General features: G+C 39.1%; 3 protein-coding genes across 3 annotated transcripts; 2 read left to right on the plus strand and 1 right to left on the minus strand.

The window, feature by feature from the left end:
* The first annotated feature begins 5,983 nt into the window (after positions 1-5,983).
* Positions 5,984-9,563, plus strand: LOC134652321 (uncharacterized). Its single transcript, XM_063507493.1, has 3 exons — positions 5,984-6,081; positions 6,385-9,294; positions 9,404-9,563. Exons 1-3 carry the CDS (start codon positions 5,984-5,986, stop codon positions 9,561-9,563), a joined length of 3,168 nt encoding a protein of 1,055 aa, XP_063363563.1.
* A 4,194-nt stretch (positions 9,564-13,757) lies between these two features.
* Positions 13,758-21,997, minus strand: LOC134652426 (ubiquitin carboxyl-terminal hydrolase 36). The gene is made up of 11 exons (XM_063507614.1): positions 21,466-21,997; positions 21,011-21,235; positions 20,632-20,785; positions 19,989-20,163; positions 19,400-19,513; positions 18,914-19,078; positions 17,645-18,489; positions 16,490-16,730; positions 15,625-15,762; positions 14,627-14,745; positions 13,758-13,951 (listed from the first exon to the last, which is right to left on the minus strand). The coding sequence occupies exons 1-11, from the start codon at positions 21,734-21,736 to the stop codon at positions 13,918-13,920; spliced, it is 2,481 nt and encodes an 826-aa protein (XP_063363684.1). The 5' UTR covers positions 21,737-21,997; the 3' UTR covers positions 13,758-13,917.
* Positions 21,998-22,541: 544 nt separating this feature from the next.
* LOC134652427 (ubiquitin-conjugating enzyme E2 variant 2) lies at positions 22,542-25,718 on the plus strand. The gene is made up of 4 exons (XM_063507615.1): positions 22,542-22,801; positions 22,932-23,074; positions 23,740-23,865; positions 24,634-25,718. The coding sequence occupies exons 1-4, from the start codon at positions 22,777-22,779 to the stop codon at positions 24,772-24,774; spliced, it is 435 nt and encodes a 144-aa protein (XP_063363685.1). The 5' UTR covers positions 22,542-22,776; the 3' UTR covers positions 24,775-25,718.
* The last annotated feature ends 1,917 nt before the right edge of the window (positions 25,719-27,635 follow it).

Below are 27,635 nucleotides of genomic sequence, written 5' to 3' on the forward strand. Positions count from 1 at the left end.
AAAAATAATGAAAAAATCTTCATTGTAAAACGTACCACTGTCAGTATAATATAGATAGCTTAATGCAGTAAAATAAGGTCGACTAATGTTCGTTTGAATTTGTTGCTGTTAGAATTATGCCATTTGCATCAGCAATAATCGAATGAATAGTTAGAATAGTAATTAGCTAAAACAATTAAAATAGTAAATAAACTGCAATTGGAGGGATATCGATCCCCGTAATTACATTTATTCGCCAATTATGCACAGACTTACATTTATACAAAAACGTTTTAAATAGGTAAAAGTGTAATGGCATACTTTATTTATTTGAAAATGAATTATGGCATTAAATCACGCCAACGTTTAACTAAAATAAAAAGTTTCAATGGACTTCATTTACAACTTCTCTTTGTCTTGTATTGGAAGCAAAATGCCGTTTAGAAGCATCTACAAATCATTTTTATTTAGGAATTTATTAGTGGTTTTTACTAGTTTTCGCCATATCCGCGTAAAATGCATGATTTATATGATCTTGATCACCATAAGTAGGGAGGAATACTGAAGATTACCAGTGAAGAGGAAGATTTACCTAATGTTTGGGCGCCATCATTACTAGTCAATTAGCGACGAAAAACTATATCACGTGCCGTTCTATAGGTATGTGGTCACGTGAATGTTAGAGGAAGCGCGTAACGTAGACCAAGGCTGAGTAGATAAGAGGAAGTATACATTTATATGGTGCCAATTTTCAGGTATAAAAGTATAACTTGTAGATTTATAGTGGACCAAGTGATATTATTCTTGGTGTAAATGTTTTAACATGGTGATAATGACTTATTGAATAAGTGATTTGAACTGTCGAGTGCAACTTATCTACTATTAGTGATTAGACTGATTGGTGCGAGTAGCAGGCATATTTTTTTCTTTCTTACTACACTACTTATTATTATAACTTATTATTTTATTGCTATTTTGCAGCTGAAAATGGAATATGACGTTCAACTTGCCATTCGAATATTTTTGTTATATTTTGAATTACATTGTGTACCTAAATCTAAATATCTATTCATTTACCAAGTTAGAATGCTGTCAAAATATAACTTTAATCGAATGTAGTTCGAATATAGTAATTTAACCTTTTGGACGCCAATGACCGATATATCCGCACCGTAGGTTCAACGCCAAAGACGGTAATCGGTCACAGACCACAGAGCAACATCGACCTACGTGCATATACATAAAGTTCAACTTCAGTTTTGACACTTCAATGATGTGGCGTCGGAGTGACAGCTTTTGTGTTTGACACGGCGTGGAAAAGGTTAATAATAATACTTATACATATCAATGTTCGTAATATGCACCGTAAGCCGTACCTGCCTCAGGGTTGATTTGATAGACAAATTGTATTCCATCTACGACTTGTATGAGAGCTTAACGCCTGTGCATCAGAATGCAGTCCGTTTGCTTCGACGCTAAGATCATTCGCCCGGTGGGCTACCGCGAATATCGAAATTAGAAGTGTCTATTTACGACCGTCACTCAAAACATTTTAAATACGATAGAGACGAGGGATACATACTTCTTTCGACTTTCGCGGTAACTATCCTAATTCTGCCACGTGCACGCTTTTGTTCACTTTTGTTTATTGCTATTTCTTTAGATACCTACTTGTCTTATATCGTTACGAGCACAAAACAAGTTAGAATGGCGATGCGAGCAGGGTACGTGTCGCCGCCGGTTTTGAGCAAACGCTCGCATGCTACTCGCCCGCACTGACCGAAAAACGAAGTAAACATGCCTTTTGCGCCACAATAACCTTCAGATTAATAAGCCAGACATCAAATCTGTCTAAAGGAGGCGTATCCATTCACCACGCACACAAGTTTTTACTACCGTTGCGCGAGTGTTAGTAAATGTGGAGAGGAACGAGCGGCGACACCGGTTCCGATACTAACTGCGCGCGATAGCCATTCTAACCTCTTTAATATGTTCTGTGGTTACGAATATTATGCTGTTATCGATTATTCGTATCTAGGGACCGTTGTAAATATTATATACGTATCATTTGTATAAAATAAAACTATGTTATTTTTGTATTAATCATTGTTTCATGTTAAATCCAATCCGACTTTACAGTTTTCTAAAGTTTTACCACTTTCTAACGCCCTGGAAGTTGAAACGAATAGTAGCCTTATCTCCGAAATCGTTATCAAATGTCAATATCGTAAACCTACCCAAGTAAAATGTATTCGGGTATTTCCGATTGAACGAAAGTGGCGGATAATTCCAAAAGCTGACTCTTACTACAACGGAATATGAGTGATTTTACAATGATTTTCGGAATTACCCGAATAAACCTTATAGTCCAAAATCTCCACTACGGTCCAGAACTATCTAAATTTTTAGGGTTCCGTACCCAAAGGGTAAAAAACGGGACCCTATTACTAAGACTTCGCTGTCCGTCCGTCCGTCCCTCTGTCACCAGGCTGTATATCATGAACCGCGATAGCCAGACAGTTGAAATTTTCACAAATGATGTACCTCTGTTGCTGCTATAACAACAAATACTAAAAATATAATTTAAGGGGGGCTACCATACAACAGACACGATTTTTATTTGCTCTATTTTTTGTTGATGATGCGGAACCCTCCGTGCGCGAGTCCGACTCGCACTTTGTCGGTTTTTTTTGTATAGGTAAGTGTAACTAATAATTTTAAAGTTACAAGGTAAAAAAGGTATTAAAACACATTAGTTATAAGTTATTTTTTACTCATTTACGCGTTGCAATGAATATTACAAAATGTTTAACTCTAGCCGACATTGATATAATCATACAAACGCCTTGTTTTTCATTCTAAAATTGAGGTCAAATTAAGATTCGACTACCTAGCTACAACATTAAGGGCCAGTTGCACCAAATGATCTGCGGTCATTCAGCGGTGTATGATATTTCTCATAGAAGAATATTTCGCGAACGCTTTTACGGTGACAAGACGATTTGGTGCATCCGACCCTGAGGTATACATGCCTGACAAGAATGTTGTCAGTAGTATACCCTCATACAACACACATGTTTCTTCAACCCTACTTTGTCATATTGTGTGAGGTGATTAAGTTAGTCATCACACCGTTCCTATAGGACCAACTCAGAAAAAGGTAAAATTAAAACAATTAACTATTTCACAGATGATCAGATGTCTGTAACAGTCAGATTTTTCGCAATTTCAGGGTAGGTTCCGCGATTAGTTTATTTTTATAATTCACCTCTATTATTATTATCACCTCGTAGAATATGAGTAAGAATTGCAAAAACACCCTGAAAGTTAACCTCTTAGTGTGTATGATAATTTTTAATCATTTTTTTCTGCTCTATACAGCACAACCGAGGTTTGAACCCACGATTTTTGGCCTCCATACACACCTGAAAGGTTAAAAGGTTTCACCCAATTACCTAACACTGTTACATTTAAAAGCAGTCCCATGTACTGGCCTCCGTTGACACGCGACCTTATTTTTTATTATTTTATTTTAGGTTATGATTTTATTTTCTAAATGTGCGTGCAACGTTTTTTTTGGATTGGAGTTTTTATCGATAATTATAACAGAGCGAGAGCAATACACCAGACATGGCTATACACAAAAAGAAACAATGGACTGGCCAAGTTGAAAGAATAAACACAAGTAATGTTGTTGCATTTAATTAGTTTATTTTGCCACGCTGTGCAATCACCGCGTATATACTTTTATTTTTCACACTAGGGCTACGTCAAGTATTCCAAATACGTCAAAAACATACCTAAAGCTCTGAATAAAAAAAATACGCACAAAGGAAACATCTCTACTTGAGACTGAAAATAAATACATATTTAAGGGTGTTCGGTACTTTTGTATATGTACGCACAAATACTACGTATTTTCGTTCATTATTTTCAAATCGATTAATACTTAATCGACTAGCATATTCCAAACGGGATAAGCCTAAAACGGAACGCTTTTCTAAAAGCGCGCAACACTGGAAGCTCGAGTGTTACCATACTCTTCTCAACGATCTCAAAATCGAAACGCGCCGTATCTGCTCGCTCCGTCGAAAGCTTGAGCTTTTAAACCCAAAATCAAACCTACAAGTGTCCAGCACAAATAGAAGTCGTCTGCCGACGCCAGCCTATGAGATTTCTACATTTCATCATCGAAGGAACCAGACCAGGGGCCCCTAAGGAAACAGCATACCAGATTCCAGGTCAGTCCCCACGGTCTATGCTAGTCAATTTACCCAACATAATTGTGTTCGAGCCGGATATTACTATCTGGTATCGGTTTATATGCGTATTATTTGTGCTGTACCAAAGTAATTTCAAGTAAATTCCTATTCCTTTGTTCGTAAGTTAGCGAGAACCTACCTCCGCTTACAATTGTAAATATCGAGTTTCCGACAACGTCGTGCAATATTTCTCAAAAATACTGATACGTACAGTTAGATCTCAACGAGATCGTTCTAATTATATATAGTTTTATATGGTTTTGAGCACTTTTTGCGAAATTACATTCGTCTATAATTTCCGAGAACCGGGCGGTAGATATTACAGCGGCGCGCGTGGAGTCATTGCCTAGTACTAATACCTAGGTCTAAATATAGTTTGTCGCAACCAATTTCTTTATTTTGTACAACGTACATTACATTACATTTAGTATTTACGTACTTAAGTGTATTTTTAAGGTTCAGGTATTACATACCGGAAAACCAAGTTATCGGTTGCTGTCATAATTACAGTATCGAGTAAACTGTCGCTCGTATTGCGTACGGCACAGAGTTCAAATTTCTTTAGCTCGGGTTCTACCGACGGGAAATATTATCTTTGTAATTGACATTGCATGTTAAATTACAACTTACTTTTAACTTGCGACAAATTATATAACTATTTTATTAACAAACTAACTATTTGCTAGTACCTAGCCATTTTTAGAGATCTTATAACTTAACATAACGTATATACCTACTATACAGATTCACAAGTTCAATCATCTGAATCATCTCTTATCTCGTGATAACGTTATTATTTTACACAGTAAAATAACTCAATTTCTTACAAAATGACCGCTAAGGAGATTGAACCATTGACATTCGAACGTGATTTAGCGATTAATAATATTCAAAAAATTGTAGACTGTTCGGATAATGTAGCCGAATTTCGAGTTCGAGTTAAAGAATTAGCCTCAATCAAAAAATCATTTTTCCAAGTTCAAGCGAAAATTGAAAAGTTATCGGCAAAGAATGAGTCATTCAACCGCGATGATAATTTAGCTGTGAGAAACCAATTCGATTCTTTGTACTTTAAGGTCCAAGTTGCCTTGGATACGCTTAAGGAGGAGCGTAAACAAAGTATTGCGTCATTTACGTCTGCCTGCGGCGGACTTAATGGGGTGTCACATGCAAATTGCTGCGCTCAGCAATCAAATCAATCGCATATTCGTTTACCGCGCTTATCGCTTCAAACATTCGCTGGTGTTCTAACTGAATGGAATGCTTTCTATGATTTATTTAAATCACTTGTACATGACAACGTCACTTTAACAAATGTCGAACGCTTCCGGTATTTGTTATTGTTTTTAAAAGATGAACCGTATAATCTTATCAAATCGATTCCTGTTACGGATTCTAATTACGAAAATGCCTTACAGGTATTAATTTCGCGTTATGAAAACAAACGAATTATTTCAACAAAACACTTTGACAACATTTTTGACTGTGAGTCAGTTAACGAGAAAAATGTTGAATCAAGTTTACGTAACTTGATGAATTGTTATCACGAGAATATTACTGCTTTAAAATCATTAGGTTTACCAGTTGACGACTGGAGTTTCGTACTTTTAAATATTTTGCTACGCAAAATTACACCTCATATTCGTAGGCGTTTTGAATTATCATTAAAAACTTCATGTGAAATTCCTGACGTGACCGAATTACTCGATTTCCTCGATAAGGAACTAGCGGCATCCGAAGTGATGACCGCGTCCGCACGTACTTCAAGTACATCCGCGGGGCCTGCGCAGCGCGCGGCGCCCGCGCTCGCTGCTGCTGGCGGTACGGCCGGCTCGGCCCGGTCAGCTGCGGTGACGTCATCGCGCCATGCTTTGGCGGGAAAGCGTGCGATGTCGCTTACTCGCGCGCACTCCGACGTGCAATATAATGCACCGCGCAATAATAACTCTTCGTTTGCGCGTAACTCGCGTACTATGAGTGTACATGCTACAACTGCGGTGGATTATTTAAATAAATTTAAATGCGCGTATTGTAAGGACAATTCACATCCTTTATATAAATGTGAGAAGTTTAATACGCTCACTTTAAAGGAACGGAAACATTTCGTGGAACAAAATAAACTTTGTACCAATTGTTTATTTAGTGGTCACGAATCTAAAGACTGCAAGTCGCGCCATGCTTGCCGCGTCTGCACTCAAAGGCATCATTCTTCATTACATGAAGATGCGCCGCCTCCAAACGTCTTACTGACTACGGAGTCTTCTTCTTCCCCTGAGTTGCGCTCAGTAGCGGAAACCTTCACGCCCACTCCATTACATGGAGCTACGGGGCATCCTTCTAGTAAGAACTGTACGGTCTTACTCACGACTGCGCTTGTAAACTTACGACCCTGGAACCAAGGGCCTTACACGCCGCGGTCCGTTCGCACCCTTGTGGATCAAGGTGCGCAGACCACGCTCATTTCTGAGTCGTGCGTCCAACGTCTCGGCCTGCTGCGGTACTCCGCGCCGCCGGGCACCACTCTCACCGGCATTGGTGGCGAAGTCCAACCACGTGGTTACGTGTTGTGCGAGGTCACACCTCACAACAAACCCGAGCCGAAGCTTCACATCGAAGCTTATATCTTGTCTGACTTGACAAGCTACATAAATTATATTCCTCAATCAATTGGGAATATTCGGAAGTTTCAACACCTTCAAAATCTTGATCTAGCGGACCCAGAACTGCGCTCAACACGGCCTGTTGAACTGCTAATGGGATCCGATTATCTGGATAGCATACTGCTACTGGATAATATCAAGGGCCCACCGGGCACACCCGTGGCCATCAATAGCATTTTTGGTTATTTGATAGGTGGTAGAATTTCATATGAAAGTATGAAACGACTAAGTGTCAACTTGAACACTTGCCAACTTGACATGAAACTTCAAAGGTTCTGGGAGTTGGAATCCCTACCAGAACATCCACATCTTACAAAAGATGAATTACGCTGTGAGTCGATCTTCGTCGATACTCACACACGAGATGCAAATGGGAAATATACAGTTTCTCTGCCCTTCAAGGAGAACGCTCCGCCCTTGGGCGATTCTCGTGCTATAGCTCTCTCGCGTTTAACTAAACTAGAGGCACGCCTGTCTCGCGACCCTGCCTTACGTGAGAACTATAACAAAGGTATCCAAGAATACTTAGACTTGGGACATATGGAGCCGGTCACTGACTCAACGAGTCCTGGCACTCCCCCCTACTATCTACCCCACCACATTGTGGTGAAGAGTTCCACATCCACTACGATTACTACGAAGCATCGTATTGTGTATGACGCTTCATGCAAGACTACATCTGGTCGTTCTCTTAACGATAATCTTCTCACTGGTCAGAAATTGCACCAAGACATTTCTGAAATTTTACTGAAGTACAGACTTCATAAAATCGTCTTTACGGCTGATCTCAAAATGATGTATCGCTACATCGGTCTTTGTAAAGAACACCGTGACTTCCATCGGATTCTTTGGAGATTCTCTCCCCATGATCCCGTAAAGGAATATCGTATGTGCTCTGTCACATTCGGCGTCGCTTCCGCGCCTTTTCTCGCTTTGCGAACACTTCGTCAATTAGCAATTGATGAAGCTGCCAACTTCCCACTTGCCTCGCAAGTACTTCTTAACGAAGTATTTGTTGATGATGTCGTTACTGGAGTTGATACGGTTGAAGATGCTATCACTCTTCAGCATCAGCTAACTTCCATTTGCAAGGCAGGAACCTTTGAACTCCGCAAATGGACCAGTAATAGTTCCGAGTTTTTATCGCATTTAAACGATGATGCTTCCAGTCATGATGACGCTCTTATTCTGTCAGCACTTGACACTGACACTTCCGTCAAAGTCTTAGGGCTCAAGTGGAACCCTAAATCTGACGTTTTTTCCTATCAAACGGATGGAGTAGCTAATTCACGCAAATGTACAAAACGTATAATGTTAGCAGAAATCGCTAAGATTTACGATCCCCTCGGATTTCTAAGTCCAGTGACTGTATTCGTGAAGCATTTAATCCAACTTTTATGGGTATCAGGCTCAGGTTGGGATGCTGCCCCTCCACAGGGTATCTGTGACTTGTGGTTTCGGTTCATCGACGAACTGCCGTTGCTACAAGATATTGCGTTACCTCGTCATGTGCTTCCTAGCACACATCAAGTGTCACTTCATGGTTTTTCAGACGCATCTGAAAAGGCGTACGCCGCCTGCGTCTACATTCGTGTCGTTGACTCGAACGGTGCCATTAGCACTCACCTTCTCATAGGGAAAACAAAAGTTGCGCCTTTGAAACGGCTTACTATCCCTCGATTGGAGCTATGCGGTGCTCATCTACTGTCAAAATTGATAAAAAAGGTCCTCACTGCTTACAGCAGTAGATTGTCTTTCGACCAAGTTTACGCTTGGTCCGATTCCACTATAACTCTTGCCTGGTTACGTTCGTCTCCAGACAAGTGGCGGACATATGTGTCTAACCGCATAGCGGAGACAACAAGCAACGTGCCTGCCTCGCAGTGGCACCACGTTCAATCCGCAGACAACCCCGCAGACCCCGCGTCTCGTGGTGTTCTCCCATCACAGTTGAACCATCAACTGTGGTTCACGGGACCTGCTTGGCTCAGTAAAGATGAGTCAGAGTGGCCTAAGACTAACGTCGTATGTCACACCGACGAAGAACGTCGCAAGCATGTTCTTCTCACACAAACCAATGAACCTAAAAGCTTAGAGTTCATTGAGCGATTCTCATCGCTTCCAAGGATGCTACGCGTCATTTCGTATATGTTACGATTCATAAACAAATGTCGTAAAGCCAATAGTCCTACGACTAAACATGTCACAGTTCCTGAGACAAAACAAGCTCTCAGTCGAATTATATCACTTGTCCAAAGTGAATGCTTTTCTGAAGACATCTCGCGTCTCAAGGACGACGATAGATGTACAAAACATCTTCAGAAACTGAAACCTTTCTTGGACGATGCCGGACTCCTCAGGGTCGGCGGCAGAATAAATCGGGCCAACGTACCGTATGATGCCAAGCATCAAATTCTGTTACCCAAGAAACACCATTTCACGAATCTTCTCATTGATTACTATCATAAAACACATTTACATGTGGGACCTCAAACTTTGCAGTTTGCCCTCGCACAGACCTACTGGATCCTGTGTGCTCGCGATGCTGTGCGTATGCGCACACGACGCTGCGTATCTTGTGTTCGTGCACGACCTGTCGCACCACAGCCATCAATGGCTCAATTACCTACTACTAGGGTTCGATCACTTCGTCCCTTCTTAAATACTTCCGTTGACTTTGCGGGACACTTCTTTCTCAAAATAAGTAAACGTCGTAACGCGAAAGTTTATAAATCATACGTATGCGTATTCGTTTGCCAATCAACGAAAGCAATCCATTTGGAATTAGTTCCCGATCTTTCAACCGAATCTTTTCTAAACGCATTGCGTAGGTTCATATCCCGACGCGGGTATTGCAAAACGATCCGTTCTGACTGCGGACGGAATTTCGTAGGTTGTGACAGGTATCTTTCCGAACTTTACACGTTTCTGCGAAACGAGTCAAATCAGACTGCTATAAACAACCAGCTGACAAACATGCAAATCACCTGGCAGTTTAATCCTCCATATGCTTCGCATTTTGCCGGTCTCGTCGAACGAGCCGTAGGTAGTCTGAAACGACACTTGCATCGTGTCATAGGTACACTAAAACTAACTCAGGACGAATTTAACACTTTGATATGTCAAATTGAAGCGGTCTGTAATTCAAGACCTCTCTGTCTACTTAGTAATGATCCTACTGATCCATTACCCCTTACTCCTGGACATTTCCTCATCGGGGAACCATTAACGTCTTTACCTGAATTTGACTTGTCTAACGACAATCCAAACCGCCTCGCTAGATGGCAGGTTATTCAACAAGCTGTTCAACATTTTTGGAAACGCTGGAGCGTAGAATATTTACACCAGCTACAACCAAGAGGTAAATGGTTCCACGACAATACTAACACACCCCTTCGGGAGGGCTCTGTAGTAGTGTTGTTAGACAACACACTGCCACCACTGCAATGGCGTCTCGCGCGCGTGCATCAACTGCATCCCGGCGCCGACGGTATTACCAGAGTCGTAACTGTACGCATCGGTAATACTCTTACTAAGCGACCTGTAGTTAAGGTCTGCCCCCTGCCTGTTGAATAGGCACCCCTTAGGTATAGCATTACCTACATGTTTTAGTCCTAAGTTAGTATAGCATTCTGTATGATAGTTCTTAGATAAAATAAGCATTATTTTATGGCCGGCGGCATGTTCGGTACTTTTGTATATGTACGCACAAATACTACGTATTTTCGTTCATTATTTTCAAATCGATTAATACTTAATCGACTAGCATATTCCAAACGGGATAAGCCTAAAACGGAACGCTTTTCTAAAAGCGCGCAACACTGGAAGCTCGAGTGTTACCATACTCTTCTCAACGATCTCAAAATCGAAACGCGCCGTATCTGCTCGCTCCGTCGAAAGCTTGAGCTTTTAAACCCAAAATCAAACCTACAAGTGTCCAGCACAAATAGAAGTCGTCTGCCGACGCCAGCCTATGAGATTTCTACATTTCATCATCGAAGGAACCAGACCAGGGGCCCCTAAGGAAACAGCATACCAGATTCCAGGTCAGTCCCCACGGTCTATGCTAGTCAATTTACCCAACAAAGGGGAAAAAACGGGTTATTCCCACTAGTTACCACCAAGTTGTTACCAGTGGTAACTACTGGGAATTTTTTTTCCCACCTTTTACCACTGGTAACTACTGGGAAAAATTATTCCCAGTAGTTACCACCAAAATTTTGTTAGAGTTAAATACTAATAAAAACAGTATAAAATAGTATAGTATAAATATAGTGATTTTGAGTTACCGAATAAAATCACTTAAAAATAATCTAAATGGATTATTAAATTTATCCTAGCATATATTATAGTTTTTGTACTAGTATCGGTTAAACTGTTTCAATATTTTATCGTCACTTTTAAGGCAGTTTACTAAAACACTAATCGACTTAATAATGATTTATTAAATCACACTATATTCATTTTTTATTTTTTTATACTGTTTTTATTAGTATTTAACTCTAACAAAATTTTGGTGGTAACTACTGGGAATTATTTTTCCCAGTAGTTACCAGTGGTAAAAGGTGGGAAAAAAAATCCCAGTAGTTACCACTGGTAAGAACTTGGTGGTAACTAGTGGGAATAACCCGAAAAAACGAGCATATCACACTGTACCTACTGCAATAATAAGGCTAAATGTGGTCGAGGATGTGTTGTACCGTCGATACGGTAGACTAACCATTAGTAACTCTTATTACAACGAAATAAGGTCTACCAATGGTTTGTAAAGTAAGGACGCCAAGCACAAAGAATTTCGTACATTGACCCGCCTGTTCCTATCTCTATCGCACTCGCGTAATTATAATATTGATGTCCTACCCATGATGCCGGCGGTTAATGACACTACGAGCGGAACAGCAATATAATTATGAGCGTGCGATAGAGATAGGAACTGGCGGGTCAATTTACGAAATGATTCGTCATGACTTTAGTGTTGTTGTTACTACAGTGTGTTATGCATTGAGTATATACATAAATGCAAACCTACGTTTTCTTATAAGGTACTGGAGGGACAACGCATTTGGCTGTTATATAAAATGTTTACTATTGCCACATTTCGAATTAACATTCATCAAACCATTCACGCTAACTCCGAAAAAGCTCAGTTCTTCACTATTTACAAAGATCGACAACCTTTAAGGCGACTCGTAAGGCTGCCTATGAATTTGCCTAACAAGCTTTTGCTTACCACAAGAACCTCAACATCGATACGCCCCTAAGTATTCACAGACTCCTTCGAATATGGTCTGAATACAATAAACAAGTTCGAATATTTGATAGAAAAACAAATGTATGTACAGAATAAGCAAATCGCGTCAACCAAAATTCCGTCAATCTCAATCAAAACAAGCGCACGTTTCTATAGGAGAAAATATTCAACTTGATGGCTATTCGCGTTGGTATACACATGCTTAGATTACATAATTATTTTTTATTAAATTTTATTACGTTAACTCTTTACAAAGGTAAATAATAATTATGCTTAATATTGAACCATACGCTGTCCGTTTTATACAATAAAAATACTCTTCAGTCCGGTTGAGTTTCAGACACCGACACGTCTCGCAAAGGAATCTCAAGACGTTTGTCTCGTAAAAGTGCACTATTTATTCCAAAAGGTAACAATCAACTTAAGGATTTAACAATTAATTATTGCATGGTATATACTGATAAAAAATAGTATGTCTATTCGATCAATTAGTAATCGCTAATAACTGTTGAGGCAAAATCATTATTTTAATGAATATCGACTACAACTATAATATGTCATTGGATACATAGAAGATTTTCAGATAGTTTTCTTATAAGGCTGACTCTGGCAGTTGACTATTGCTTTCGATTTAGATAAAATCTTTTCTCAAAAATGGACGGCAAAGTCGACGTTGCCGGTTAAAAAATAGGTCTCGAAGTGCGTAGTTTATGGTCATTCAAAAAATTAAAAAGTTAAAAACATTGCAGTCTCGATTTCGGGACTGCAATGTCGCATACAAATTCCATTATTTAACGAGTTCCAAACTTTTTAAAACTTCAAATGGCCATATCAAATGAAGGCATAGGTCCCTTAAACAGCCAAACAGATGATCAGCACTTATTATTATAAAGCCTATAACAGACTATCGCACCGCACCGCGACCTTGGAGCGTCGCACCCATAAGTGAGAGCGAGAAACAGATATCTCTTTCTCGCTCTCACTTATGGGTGCGACGCTCCAAGGTCGCGGTGCGGTGCGATAGTCTGTTACAGGCTTAATGTTGGTACCGCGACTATTTAGGTGTCTCAAATAGGTTGGCGTATTTTCAGCAGAAAAATACACTTTTTTTTTTTAAGTCGGCAAGCTAATTTTTTTAATGGTTGTATTTTTTTCTGTGAAAATTAATGGAAAATTAGAACGTTGCTTCTGTAAGTTCTGTAAAATATTTCTATTTCTTGCACTATTTTTGAGAAAAGCACTATATATGACTCGGCTGGAAGGCTACTTGCTGGCTTCGGATTCAATTAAACGGACTCCCAAGGTCGTCCGTTTAAAACGAATCCTCAGCCTGCAAGTAGCTACTTCCGAACCTCGACAATAATGTACTATTGCATTCTACAATAGTTTTATGAATCTAGTGGCAGCGCAACATTTTTATGTTCAAGTGTATTTTACACTATAAACTAGTGTATTTTCATAGGTTAATACCAGAGATCGGCGGGGGTGAGCTATTTTCCTTATAATATGACGTAAGACTTGTCAAATTATAAGACAAATAGCTCACCCCCGCCGATCTCTGGTTATTACTAAATGTAAATAAACTGAACAAGGTATTTTATATCTATCTATCTGTAATAAGTATAACGTACGTTTCGTTAAGGTTTGTTTACACTTAGTTGAGAGACCTATAGAAACACGGTACAGTGGGGACTTAGAATAAGTTAAACTAGGAATTAAATTTACGCTATATGTACATGGTGAAGCACAAGCTGACCAGCCGGGGTCAATGGTGCCGCGGGTAGTGGTGCCCGTTGTACCTGCAACAAATAAACCATACACCTTCAATAACTGCACTAACCTTATGAGAGTTAGTTATATGTTTTACAAGAGGGCAAAGTTGTTGTTTAACTGCTCGTGCTAATATTGATACCCGAGCAAACAAAAGATTCCAAAATTGCGAATGATTGGAAAAATGGAATCTTGAGCGTTGCGAGGGTTAAACAAATTTTGCCCCGGAGTGAAACACAGCATTTTTCACCACATCAACCCGAAGAAAATATTAACTGTAAGATATCTAACAAAATCAAATTCAAGTGAAACGTCATTAAATATTTTTAATTCAAAATCATCATTTAAAAGTCAATTCTACCAGCTCTTCACAAAAGAAAATCTTACCGTAAAAAAAGATTCATGTGAAGAGGCATTCCCCTACCTGGAAGTGATTTTAGGAAACAAGCCTATTATCAGTATCTAATACCTTTAAATGAGCAATTCTTGTTTATATATATATATATATATATCAGCAATCTCGGAAACGGCTCTAACGATTTCGATGAAATTTGGTATATAGGGGGTTTCGGGGGCGAAAAATCGATCTAGCTTGGTCTTATCTCTGGGAAAACGCTGGTTTTTGAGTTTTTATATGTTTTCCGAGCAATGCTCGGTCTCCCAGATATTGATAGTAATGATAGCAAGCAACTGTTAGTAGTTACCTATTGAATCGCTTGTACTTGTTGTTGTGGTGTTTGTTGAAGTGGTGCGGCCGGCGGTCGGCGCGGTACTTGAACCCGCCACCGCCGCCACCGCCCCAGTGGGGCTTGTTTTGCTTTTCCTGGAAAAATTACATTTTATTATTTTAATATCAGTCTGAAGACAAATATAATTTAATTTTTAACAAGCAGAAACGTCGGCGACCGATGCTATTAAGCTTAGAATAAATTCAAGTGGAAAAATTACTGTTTTGGGTGAGACGAACACACGGCCAGTGCGCTGCTGGAGTATCGATTAAAGAAAAATATGTTTTAAAGTGCCGTCCCCCTTAGTACTGCCGCGCTGTATTTCAGCATTAATGTCAGCCTTTTAGAGAAAGGATGCTTAGCATGAGAAATTTCGTATGACTATTGCAATTGCATGCGCATAAATATTGATGTCCCGCCCATGAAGCTGGCGGCCAATGCCACTGCGAGCTTTCTTTAAACTTTTTATCCCAAAATGCATTTCGGAACAAAAAGTACCCCATGTCTCATTTGGTTGTTTTTGCATAACTTGGCGAACGCACTTCCAAGACCGAGCTGCGAGGCAGTTACCTCGTTAGGTACAGACACGCTTGTTGAGAAAATAGCATCTAAACAACAATATACAACCATTTATAATATTACTATACTAAAGCTTTGGATTCCTCCGAAAACGGTGCCGTAATATGACGGCCGTCATATAGCGGCCGAAAAAGACGGCCGTCTTTACGGTGACGACATGTGGAAAGTACCACGGCGTCATAACACACCGTCAGCCACCAAAGTCAAAGCGGCAAATTTGAAAAATGTAGGCGCGAAGGGATAACGTCCCATAGAACATTTGATTTTCGCGCCTTTTTCTACTGACAAGATTTGCTTGACCATCTATAATTTACTTGGAGGATGAAATTTAGCGAATGCTTGGCGGTTTGGTGCAACCGACCCTTAAGGTGCTGCGATATTAGTGTGGCACTGACCTGGAAGGGGTTGTAGGAGTTGCGGTTGTTGAACCGGTTGTAGGGGTGGAAGGGCTTGACCTTCTTGGTGCGGCCGCGGTCCATCTCGTCCGCGCCCTCGTGCGCGCGCTTGCGCTCCTCGCGCCGCTCCTCGAACACCTGCAACCGCGTATTCGTCGGAATTTAATGGTGCAGGACGGTTTTAAGGGAGCGTTATTTTATTTAGGGGGGTATTTTTATATCTTTTTTTTTTAAATCTATCCGCAGAAAAAAATACCAATAGATTTTATATCACAATTTAATTATAGTATTTTATGAAACCGTTGTTTAAGAGAGGTCAAAAAAGGCGAGTGGCGTGAGTAACAATTTGAGGCGAAGCCGAAAATTGTTAATAAAGACGCCACGAGTATTTTTTGACTCAGTTAAACAACGTTGCATACAATACTTTTTCTACGACCAAGCACTTACTTTGAAATAAATTTGTAAATTTAACAAAAATGGAGGGTACGGGCGGGAAAAGAATGAATGAATGAATGAAATTAAAAAAAACATATTTATGGTTCACTTATTTGTCAGAGATGACATAAAAATAAGATTGGCAACACTGTATTTCATTCAATATTTTTTAAGTGGTCATTACATGAAGTATCGTAAAATCGCTAAAAAGATACTGCGTGTGCACAAATACTTTTTTGGGGAATAGACTAAAGACTTGTCTTGACAACTTTAAGATAGGGTTTTAAAGACGTGTGCACGACCCTTTAAATGACAAATAAAAGTACGGGAGTAGAAAAAATAAATAACGAACGCCGGGCAAATCGTACCTACAGGGTGGTTTATCAAAAACGCGGTACATTCGACTCTCGAGGTGTAGCATCGAACGTACCTGGCGGGACATGGCGCTGTGCGCGCCGTGCCACGTGTCGACGGGCGCGCCGTACCCGCGGTGCGAGAGCGCGTGCAGCTGCCGCGCGGCGTGCGCCGCGGCCAGCGGGGCGGGGGCGGGCGCGGGCGCGGGCGCCGGCGCGGCGGCGGGCGAGCTGCGGTCCGACAGCGGCGACATGCTGCTCACGCTCGTGTGCGGGCTCGGCTCGTTCTCCGCGCGCCTCTCTTCCGCCTCTTTTGCTCTGTCGAACCGATTCATTACATTTAGCCCCGTCTCCATATCGCGCGGCAAACCATCGAACATTGGCGCGGCTGCCGCGCGAGCCAATATTCGATGGTTTGCCGCGCGATATGGAGACGAGGCTTTAGGCCTCATTCGCACGAGCGCTTTTTCGACGCGCGTTAAAAAAGCGTTTCAATGACACAAATGGACACATGTGTTTTTATTCACATGGTGGCGGTGGCGCTTTTCATCAAGCGTTGATGGATTTTCGACTTTAAGCCATCGTTGTTAAATCGAATTTAGCGTGCGGACAAATTCTAGCGGTTTTTAACGCGCGTTGAAACAGCGCTCGTCCGAATGGGGCCTTAATGTTTGGACCGCCGGCGTCTACAATAGATGTTTTCTATACGTTTTCTCCGTGCTTTTTAGCTTAATCCGATCTGGGGCCGATTAGCTCGACCGACATTAGACTAATATTATTAGTCTACGAACTGTCAAATCGTATGGGTTGTCATGACAACGCACTAATAATATTAGACTAGTATCGTTCGAGAAATGGGCCCCTGAGCATCAAAGTGTGTGTGAATCTTTGGTGTCATAGTTTAATACAAACTCGTATGAATTGACCCAAACTAACAAAATTTGTTACAAAGGAACTTTTATAATGTTGGCCCGGCGTTATTGGCCTTCACAGAAAACTTGTTTTTATTCAAGGTCGAATCCATTTTATTACTTATCTAAATAATTTTTAAATGTAAAACATGATTTTATTAACACTTTTCGAACGCTCTAACGAATTATTTTATTAATTTATTACTAAGTCAAAACATTCAACACCTTTCTTTACTTTACAGAAACTTTAGCGTGTGTTAAATAGTTGGAAATGTTGGAACCATGCATTTCTTTTTTAACAAACTGTAACCTTCTACTTACTTTTTAATGGTGTCGCCGTTCAAGCTAGGACTGAGCAGCGGGCCGCCCGTCTCGCTGGAGACGGTCCACACGCCCTTGGTGCCGAGCACGCCGGGCGCGGCGCGGCGCGGCCTGCCCTCGTCCTCCTTGTCCGAGCCCCGCTCGTCCCCGCTCGACTCCGAATCGTAAGGAACCAGCTTCGAATTCCCGTTTCTCGGAATCTGGTTGGAGAAGTCGTTCTTATTCATCTGCTCCTCTAATTTCTCTAGGGGCGATTTCGAAGGCCTGACCAGTTTACTCGTGGAGGCGGGGGACTTGTCGGGGGTGGTTCTAATTATAGGAACGGACCTGAGGTCCGGGTCGCTCTTCGACTTGTGCCGCCGCGTCGCGGAGTCCTCGTCGCCGTTTTGACTCTTCACGACGAAGCTTATTCTGTTGGGGCCCGTCTTGTCTATCGTGATTTTGGGGGGTTGTGCTACTTTTTCCACCTCCCCGTTCTGCTTGAGCACCCAAGGTTCGGTGTTGGAGTCCGAGGTTTCCGCTTTGCTCAGGGTGCTGTTTAGGATGATAGGCCGGTCGAGCTTGGGTTCGGTGGAGGTGCTGTTGGGTTTGTTGTCGCGGTAGAGGGTGAGCTTGAGGGGGCTCTTGTCCCGGTCGGCGGGTGTCTGAGGCCCGTAGGGCGCGTCGTCCTTCTCGAAGAACATGATGTAGGCGTTGGTGGCGAGCACGGCGGACAGCGGCAGCGCGCGCACGGAGCTGTCGTCGAACTGCCAGTACTGGCCGCCCGGCGCCTGCCCGAGCGCCGTGTAGTGCCCGCAGTTCTGCCCGGGGCCCAGGTGCGTCACCAGGCTCACCAGCTTGTATGACTGCAAAATAACAACAGTTGTTTGCTAAGTGCCACTTGCACCATTCCACTAACCCGGGGTTAACCTGGAGTTACCATGGTTACCAGTACAATTTGACATTGGGTTAACGGTTTAACCGTTTAACCCCGTGTTAGTGGGATGGTGCAAGTGGCCTTAAATTAAATAAAATGCTAAACTTATAATCCTAATGTAAATTAATAATACTTATATGTATGGATGATGGATGGGCCACTGTAAAGTCTCCGAACTGCTAGTTAAAAGTATGAGTCACATATGACTAACTTTCACTTAGTTTATCTTAGGTCCTGACATTAAATTGAATTTTCACCTCAGCAGCTCAATAAAGGGTGCTTCATTGCTCAAAAACGGTTCGCAAAATTCGATTTTGCAAACAAAAATCTCACAGATAATAAAGTTAACTCACCAATTGTTGATGGTTATTCTTGTTGAACATGTATTTGTTGAGGGATATCTTCTTCCGAAATTGCACATGTTTAGATAATTTTCCCCCTGCTAAGGAGAATCTCTTCAAGGCAATGCACAGCACCATCGGTGCACGCTCAACGAAAAATTGTTTTGTTGCTGATACCTAAAATAAAACAATTACACTGACATTCTTATTTCATCAATTCAAGGTTTTTTTTATTGACCAAGCGTAAGGGAAGGTCTCCATTTGTTTGGCCAAAACAAATTTCATATATCTGGCTCTTCTTACTCATCAGGTCGTTTTTCTCAAGCGATTTTCATAAAATTTTGTGAGCAGATTTGATAGTTACGCAGTTTTTGGTTTTGTTGTTTCATTTGAAAAATGTTCAAAACAAAGTGTATTTAATTTTTAATTTTTTTAAGTTTACCGTGAGGTGTACAGCTCACAGAATAGTCTTATTTAGAAGATTATTTAAAGTGTTACCTTTTTATTACATGCTTCACATTTATACCCTAAGTCTTCAAGCCTTTCTCTTGAGAAAAATGAATCTAGTGCCTCATCTAACGTAGAATGCTTCCTTATATCTAATAACAGGTCCTGAAATCAATACAAAACAATAATTAGTATAAATGTATATTAAAAATTAGAATATCTTTTAACTTGTAACAGAGTATGACTAAAATTGTGGCTTTCCATGCAAGAACAGTCCTTATGCACATGTAATATAAGGGCCCTTCTCTGATGGAAGCCACAAATGTATATGCTTATAGTTTGTTTTTTTTTAGCATTAAAAAAAGGTAAACAATCTTGATGTGTCTTTTAATTGAAAAACACATTTTAAAAATAAGTCACGGCAAATATGTAACAATTATTAATCTAAAGCCTTGTCTTAATACGATCTGGGACGGGTCTTAATACAATCATTATTCTTCAGCTCTCATAAACAATAGTTACTGATTTTCAAAAAGTGTTTTTCAATTAAAAGACATGTCAAGATCGCTTACCTTCTTTCTAATGTTAAAAAAAACGAACTATAGATCAACTAAAAGTAAAAATGACATGCTGATCCCACCTGAAAATGCTGATAAGTTGTCGAGAGGTGATGGCATGCAAGACACCGCACTGTGGAGCGCAGATATCCACCAAGGATTTGATTTAAGGGAGTTGTCTCCTTACTGTACTGGTCAAGTTTGTCAGAGTTGATAAACCGTGACAGGTAACATTTCTCCATGGCTTCCACCAGATATCTGGAACACAGTTAATTTGTTTATAATGATCTGCATTAGCATATTAAAAGTACTGGGTGACAGTGATCATCTTTAAACAATTAAGTGCAAACCTCATACTGCTATTTTAAGTACATTAGGGATTTGGTACTTTAGCCAACAATACCAATATGAAACACTGGCATGTAACGTTACAATCAAATTACCTACTCTTTATAGTTTTATATGGGTTTAAAAATAGAAATTGTGTCTAAAAATAACTGCAGTCTATGTTTCTCTATTAATCTTCTGGTGCTTTATTTCATGCATAGATTTATTTTAAATACAGTCAAATACATTACTTTTATAAAATACAAGTTTCCTGTTTGTATATCCTTTGTAAATAAGGAGCAAGAAACGACTTCTAAATGTTGATGAATGCACCAATAAACTGATTTGGCTTGATAATAAGAATAAAACAAATGAACAAGTGATAGTTACAGAACTTACCTGAGGAACTCATGAGCATCTTCCTGTCTGCCAGGTGTCAGGTGCCGGCAAATTATTCTCAGTTTGGAATAAACCTGCCACGGTTTGATGGGGGCTCCGCCACTCTTCTGTGTGGCTATCAATGTCGCGCGCATGCCGCAAATGACACAAGCTTCTGAAATAGAATATTCTTTTTTATATTTATTTCTCATATAAAGGTTACAAACAAGCAACCATGTTATGGTAATACACTCTTAAATTCTATAATATTACAAAACATTTCTTTAGTGAAACACCTGGTAAAACCACATTGAAATAATATATATGTAAATTACTCAGCAAACTTTCACTACACAATAAGAATGTTATAGTTATGAACATAGTAAAATTGGTGTCTTACCTTGTTGATTACATTTTTCTGCATGAGCTCCTTCAGAAATAAGCCAGTTGGCAAAAGCAGGAACATGAAAGAGTGCTTGTAGGGTGGAGTTCAGGTAGCAGGTGTTCCCAACATTTTGCATGCCGGCGCCTGCTGACCAGGAACCCTGCCATCCCAATTGGAGCTTCTCGACAGGAAACAATACACGTTTTGGCTTTGGTAAGCCATCTTCACTTTTGTTTCCTTCTAAAAATAAATAAACATATCAGATTTTATTTATTTTCTTTTAAACTCTTATCTAAATTGAATATTTACTGTAAATAACAGATGAACAATATCAGTAGACTCGTCACTGGTACAAGTTTGACACCAATCACAAAATATAACCTCAACGTCGTTCTTATCATTATCACACATGCAGATTACAAACATTCCTATTGACAAATTCTGTATCAAATCGATTGAGAAGTAATTACCTGATGCCTGGTTCGTTGCATTTCCGTCTTTTTTAAGTAGTTTACTGTCCAACACTGGTTTTTTAGGTCGTATGACCACGTATTTAGATTTCAGTCCATCGAGAACGTTGCTCTGATAATCGCCTGATTCTTCGAATTCTATCTTTGAGAGGAGCACACTTTTTGCAGAAGAATACAGTCTACTGTCCAGCAAAGACGAACCCTGGGATTCATCTGCGGCGAGAGACAAACGCAATGCGCTTGATACAGGGTCGCAAATGGAAGCGGGCATTTTACCTCCAAAATTGCACTATCACTTCACTTACATATAACGCAGCACATTATATCTTAACCATATTCGCAAACAGTTTTCCACGTAGGATGATAGTGTACACTTTGAGAATTAATATAAACATATGTATTTCAAAATAAAAAGTAGTACTGAAAGCGGAAAGCAAATGAACAACCCAACGTCATTTGTCACACGCGCACGAAAGAAAGCATAGGGCCGAGATTGGCCAAGAGGAGCGCAACCGCGAGCGATGAAACAAACCAATCGCATGCCCGCTTCACCCCGCCGGCTGAGTACTTTCGATTTCCATGCTGCCGCCTCTCGCCACTGAATTGCACTGAATTCCCTGTGAAATTATGTAAAACATAATATAAAAAAACCCACCAAACAATAAAAATATAAATTAAAAAACGATTGTTAGACGTAAAAATACATAAAGCTTTTAAATAAAGCTGGTCAAGCAAATCTTGTCAGTAAAAAAAGGCGCGAAATTCAAATTTTCTATGGGACGATATCCCTTCGCGCCTACATTTTTCAAATTTGCCGCCTTTTTCTACTGACAAGATCTGCTTGACCAGCTATAATTTGTTTTAGCCCAATTATGTCTCACAGTGGACGGCAACCGTTATAAAATCGTCTTCACGTATGATGGGGTCCTTTAAGCTTATGTCTACATAACTGTGTTTCGCTCTCGCTCGCTTTCGTGAGGCAACGTACCCGGTGTGGCAATATAAAAAAATGTTTACCGGAAACTATTTTTTTAATACTGGCCAAACCTCTTCAGTAATCCATAGACTAAAGAGTTTTCTGTAGTGACATTTGTCAAAGTCAGCAAAAATTGCTTCCCGTCACCCTATTCTTTTCTTTGATTGGGGAATTATTAGGATATTCATGGAAATATTTTCCACCATTAAAATAATATTATAAATTACCCAATTCCTTCAAAAAATAATACTGGATTCAGTATAGTAAATGCGGAAGTATTAAATACGCAACCAAAGAAGCTGTATCAGTAGTGCGCGCCGGTGAAATTTGTGATCATGGCGAATCCGTCATCAGGCGTTGGTATGAATTTAGTTTATTTTTACTACTTTAGTCCTTAATCATCTGATTCATTGGATTGGATTTTTTGTATTTTGTTCAAATAACACTTCATGTTGGCGTTATTAAGTAATAATAAATATTTTTTAAACAGTGGTACCACGGAACTTTCGTCTTCTAGAAGAACTTGAGCAAGGTCAGAAGGGAGTGGGCGATGGAACGATTTCTTGGGGACTCGAAAGCGATGATGATATGACTCTTACCCACTGGACTGGCATGATAATTGGACCCCCTAGGGTAATTTTTTTATTTAGTTTATGTAATCTAAATTAAAATATTGTTCATTAAAAATGCTATGTTATGTACAATACGACTATTTACAATAATATAACATTATAATTATAAGTTTGTATAATGAAAAATCTTAGACTGTTGCTAAGCAATACTCCCTTGGTTTGAGGTTATGGTGTATTATTGATATATTTATAAATGGTAACAATTTACTTAACATACGGTCTGGCAACCATATATTTTTGATACATACATAACAACATAACATACAAATTCAATTTGAAAAGTAATTCAATTATTCCTTTAGCTAGGTATTGATTACTGATGAGTCATGTATTTTATTATTACTTAACTGTACAACACTTATAGTTCGTTTTATTTAGCATTAGAAAGAAGGTAAGCGATTTTGATTGACATGTCTTTTAATTGAAAAACGCTTTTTAAAAATTAGTAACTATTACTTATGAAAGCAGATGAATATAAATGTTCAAATTAGATTCATAATTGTTACATATTTGCCATTATTTATTTTTAAAACGTGTTTTTCAATAAAAAGACAATACCTTATTTCTAATGCTAAAAAAACTAACTATAATATTAACTATGGATCAAGAACATTTTTATGACATAAAAACCTGGCACCCTGTTCCAAATATGTTCTTACTTTGCAGACTCCATATGAAAATAGGATGTACTCACTCAAAGTTGAATGTGGCACTCGGTACCCGGATGAACCTCCAACTGCTAGATTTATCTCTAGGATCAACATGAATTGTGTCAATAGCCAGACTGGACTTGTAAGTATACTTTATCATACCAACTACAGCCTGTAGCAAAATAGCTGAAGGGGAACATAACCTTCTTTACACCAAGCTTGAATGGTTATTCTTCTCGGCAGCTGAGTATACTTTTTATATTTTAGTTGGTACTAAGAATCAAACACTGTTGACATTTTAAAATCATTTTAGCATCTATTTAATAACATTATAAGTGTATGTAACAGTTTGACCAAAAGTCTGAGTGAGTAGTCAGTCCTAATCAATAATTAATCTTTAAAATACATTTGTATATTATATCATATCATATCAAATGAAAGCTTATTTTATAAGTTATCTAACTGTCAATTAATCAATCAATATTTTTATTTGTTAAACATCTTAGGTATGTACATAGGTGTTGTAATTAATTACTTATCACTATGTCTAACCAGCATTAGGCATACAAATTTATTTGTATTGGTAAGTTTAACAATAAACTGCCTGCATAAATCTTACCTTACTCTAAAAATTAAATAATTTTCAAATAGATAATAGGTTCCCTTGTTAGAAAGTTGGTGTAATCCATGTTTGCATAGCTAGATTAATAAAATTGCGGAATTTAACTAGGCAACCTACTTGCAATGTGTCAATGTGAATATTATCTATCATTTCTTTCTTATCACAAATAAATAACAGATGAGATATTATGTATCTCCTACTATTAGTTGTCTTAAAAGTTTCAGACAAGATTATAATTATGACATATGTCTTACAAACTTATTGGGCTTATTTAGCATATTTTTGCAGGTGGATAATAGACAAGTACCTATTCTGGCGCGGTGGCAGCGTGAGTACACCATTAAGACAGTGCTGCAGGAGCTGCGGCGCCTCATGACACTCAAGGAGAACATGAAGCTCTCACAGCCCCCAGAGGGCAGCACCTTCTAGTTCCTCACTAACCGTGCCGCGTCTCAACATACATACCCAATCTACTCTGTACCACTCTTTACATTTCATAGGTTAAATGTTTCATAAGGAACCTTACCGATGTGGTTAAATTAATAATTATGTTGTGTTTGAAGAGTTAAGTCAGTTTATGCTAAGAGTTATTCATTCAGATTCAGTGTTTTGTGCATTTATTTAATATGCGATTTAATTTACCTTCATCAAGGTAGATTGGGTGAATAGAACTTCTAAGGATCATTTTTAAGAACCCCTTGGCTCTTAAAAACCCATGTAACGGGTAACACCCATTTATTTATCATATTACCTAAATTATTGTGGCCTTTAAAAAGTTAAACTTGCTTTGGTATTGTTAAGGCTAGTTTTACCATCGGTACTTTAGGTATGTGATTTTTATTCCTTTGTTTATGAACAGAGGATAAACAAGGCGTAGTAATACAATAACTTTATTTATCACTGTTCATAGAGGAAGGAAAGACCTAGACTTGCTTTTCTATTCTCATGTCGTATTTAAAATTAATTAGTTTAATTTCCCTTTTGGAAAATAATATCTTGTAACAGGAATTCTGGATGAAGAAATAGCATTTTTTTCTTGTAATTTTAACATGATCAAGTGTAAAATATTTAAGAAAATGATTTATTTCTTAGGCACATAAGATAAAGTACTACTGGTTAATTATAAAGCTTTGCATATTTTAAATATTACTTTAAATATACACGAGCATTATTGTAATAGGTACCGGCGCCTGGACGGCGGGCCCCACTCGGCTGTCAGCTTGTGAACTTAAGTAAATCCACACATCCAATTTATCCATTATTCATGAACTAATTGTGACAACCAAATGCTAAGTCAAATTGTTTCATAGCATTAATATTTTTACCAATGTATAACTAGCAAGGGTAAATAAATCAAAACTGTCATATTTTGAGACTTTTTTTAATACCCAGACTGCCCAGATCGACCTCAACATTCCAGAGTAGGTGCTTTTGAAATAGCAAGTTTGCATCTATCCTCATAATAAAAGTTTTATATATTTTTAAAATTATCGTTTATCGTATATTAAAAAAAATCATGACAGAATTGTTAAAAAAATGTGAAGTTGAATAATTGTCGATAGAGAAGAGTTTATAACGGCCATTTAAGGAACAATATGCGGTAAAGAGAGTTCCCTTTACCAGGCTGCACCAATGAATATACAAGGTTTTTACAATTAATCCAGCTTTGATGATTCCTTTCAAAATAGTCGCATTTCCCGAAAGTGCAATGTAATTTGAACCTTAAATTTGAATGCGAAAGTTGAAATTCTATTGGCACGTATAAATTGTCCTGGCTAGAAAAGGGTTAACACTCAGTTCGATTAGTTCCAGTTATACGGATCCACATGCCACTCCGGTGTGTGAGCGCCATGAGCAGCATCCAATGTGAAGACCGTCTGAATTCTTATATACCATCAAGAACCTTTGGAACCTAGATCGTAAAAAGAGGTAAGAGGTTTTTTTAGATTTGGCTTTCAAGAATTTCAATCCAAGTCACCTACAGACGGACTCGGACGAATCGACTACAGAAAGCAGAGGGGCTACCGTGAAAACCAAATTTTCCAAATTGCGAGCATTTTTCTCAGTCACTCTAATCACGCCTGTATTTGAGTAAAAGAGAAAGATTCCCGCAATTTGCGAAATTCGGTTTTCGCGGTAGCACCTCTGATTTGTTAGGTACCTACCTAATCAAACTAATAGGTACCTATATTCGAGACCAATGATACGATACGAATCATCCGTATCTGGGGGCACTGCCGGGCCCCGGCAAGACAACACAAAAGGATACCTATTGATATTAACTCACATTTGTGTTCAAAACGCGAGTTTTAAATATTATATATGACAAAAGGACACTCACTGCCTGCCTTTTCTCAACGCGTTTGTAGTATTTTCGAACCCTCATAATTTCGGTTTGGATACAAATAGGTACAACTTGGCTATCATGGACTTACTTAGCTTTATTAGCTTTTTCTAAGTAGGAACTAAAGTCCACTCCAGACGGGATGATCTAATCGTTCGATTTGATCAGAAAAGAAATCGGTGTCAATCTCCAATTTTAGATTTATGGTGATATTTGAGCGCTCTAAATTTCAATAAATGCCTCCAAACGCGAATACTGGCGTTACTAATTGGTATTCTTACGTCCGCGCCTCTATTTTATCGGTCATAATCGGCGAGCCAAATTGGCGTTTGCACCCACACCACTTAATTTGATCGGACAATTTAATCAGATTGGCGAAAAAATTATCCCGCCTGGGGGCCGAATTTTGAATTTCGAATTTAAAAGCGAATGGTCGAAAATAATCGTACACGAAAATTTGTCACGATTTTTTTCGCATGATCCTAATAATACTATTTTTGAAAGTCACCATTCGACCGTGTAGTGAATGACTTTCGATAGTAAGGACTTCAAAAATATTTATATTTCAATCAAAAACTAGCTAATCTAATAAACACATAAAATCTAATAAATTAATTCCTTTAAGATATTTTTTTATTAGCGGCATATAATACAAATATGTGACTAAAATTGTGGATTCCTACTTTCTATTGATAGAATTGAATACGAGTGGTCAACACCACTCGATTCTCAAATTCTATCAGTAGAATTTCAAATATAGCATTCACTGATTTTCGAGTGACGAAATCGAATGGTCGAGATTCAAAAATCGGTCCCCTGGACTTGCCTTTACGAAACTCTAAACCCCCTCTAAACACGTGCATGGTCTGGAGCCCTGGAGGGGGCTCTACGTCTGACCGGCGATGAGAAACCGTCCGGATACTTTTAGGTGTAGATGTGTATCATG

Source organism: Cydia amplana, chromosome 11 (assembly GCF_948474715.1).
Source record: "Cydia amplana chromosome 11, ilCydAmpl1.1, whole genome shotgun sequence".
NCBI lineage: Eukaryota > Metazoa > Arthropoda > Insecta > Lepidoptera > Tortricidae > Cydia > Cydia amplana.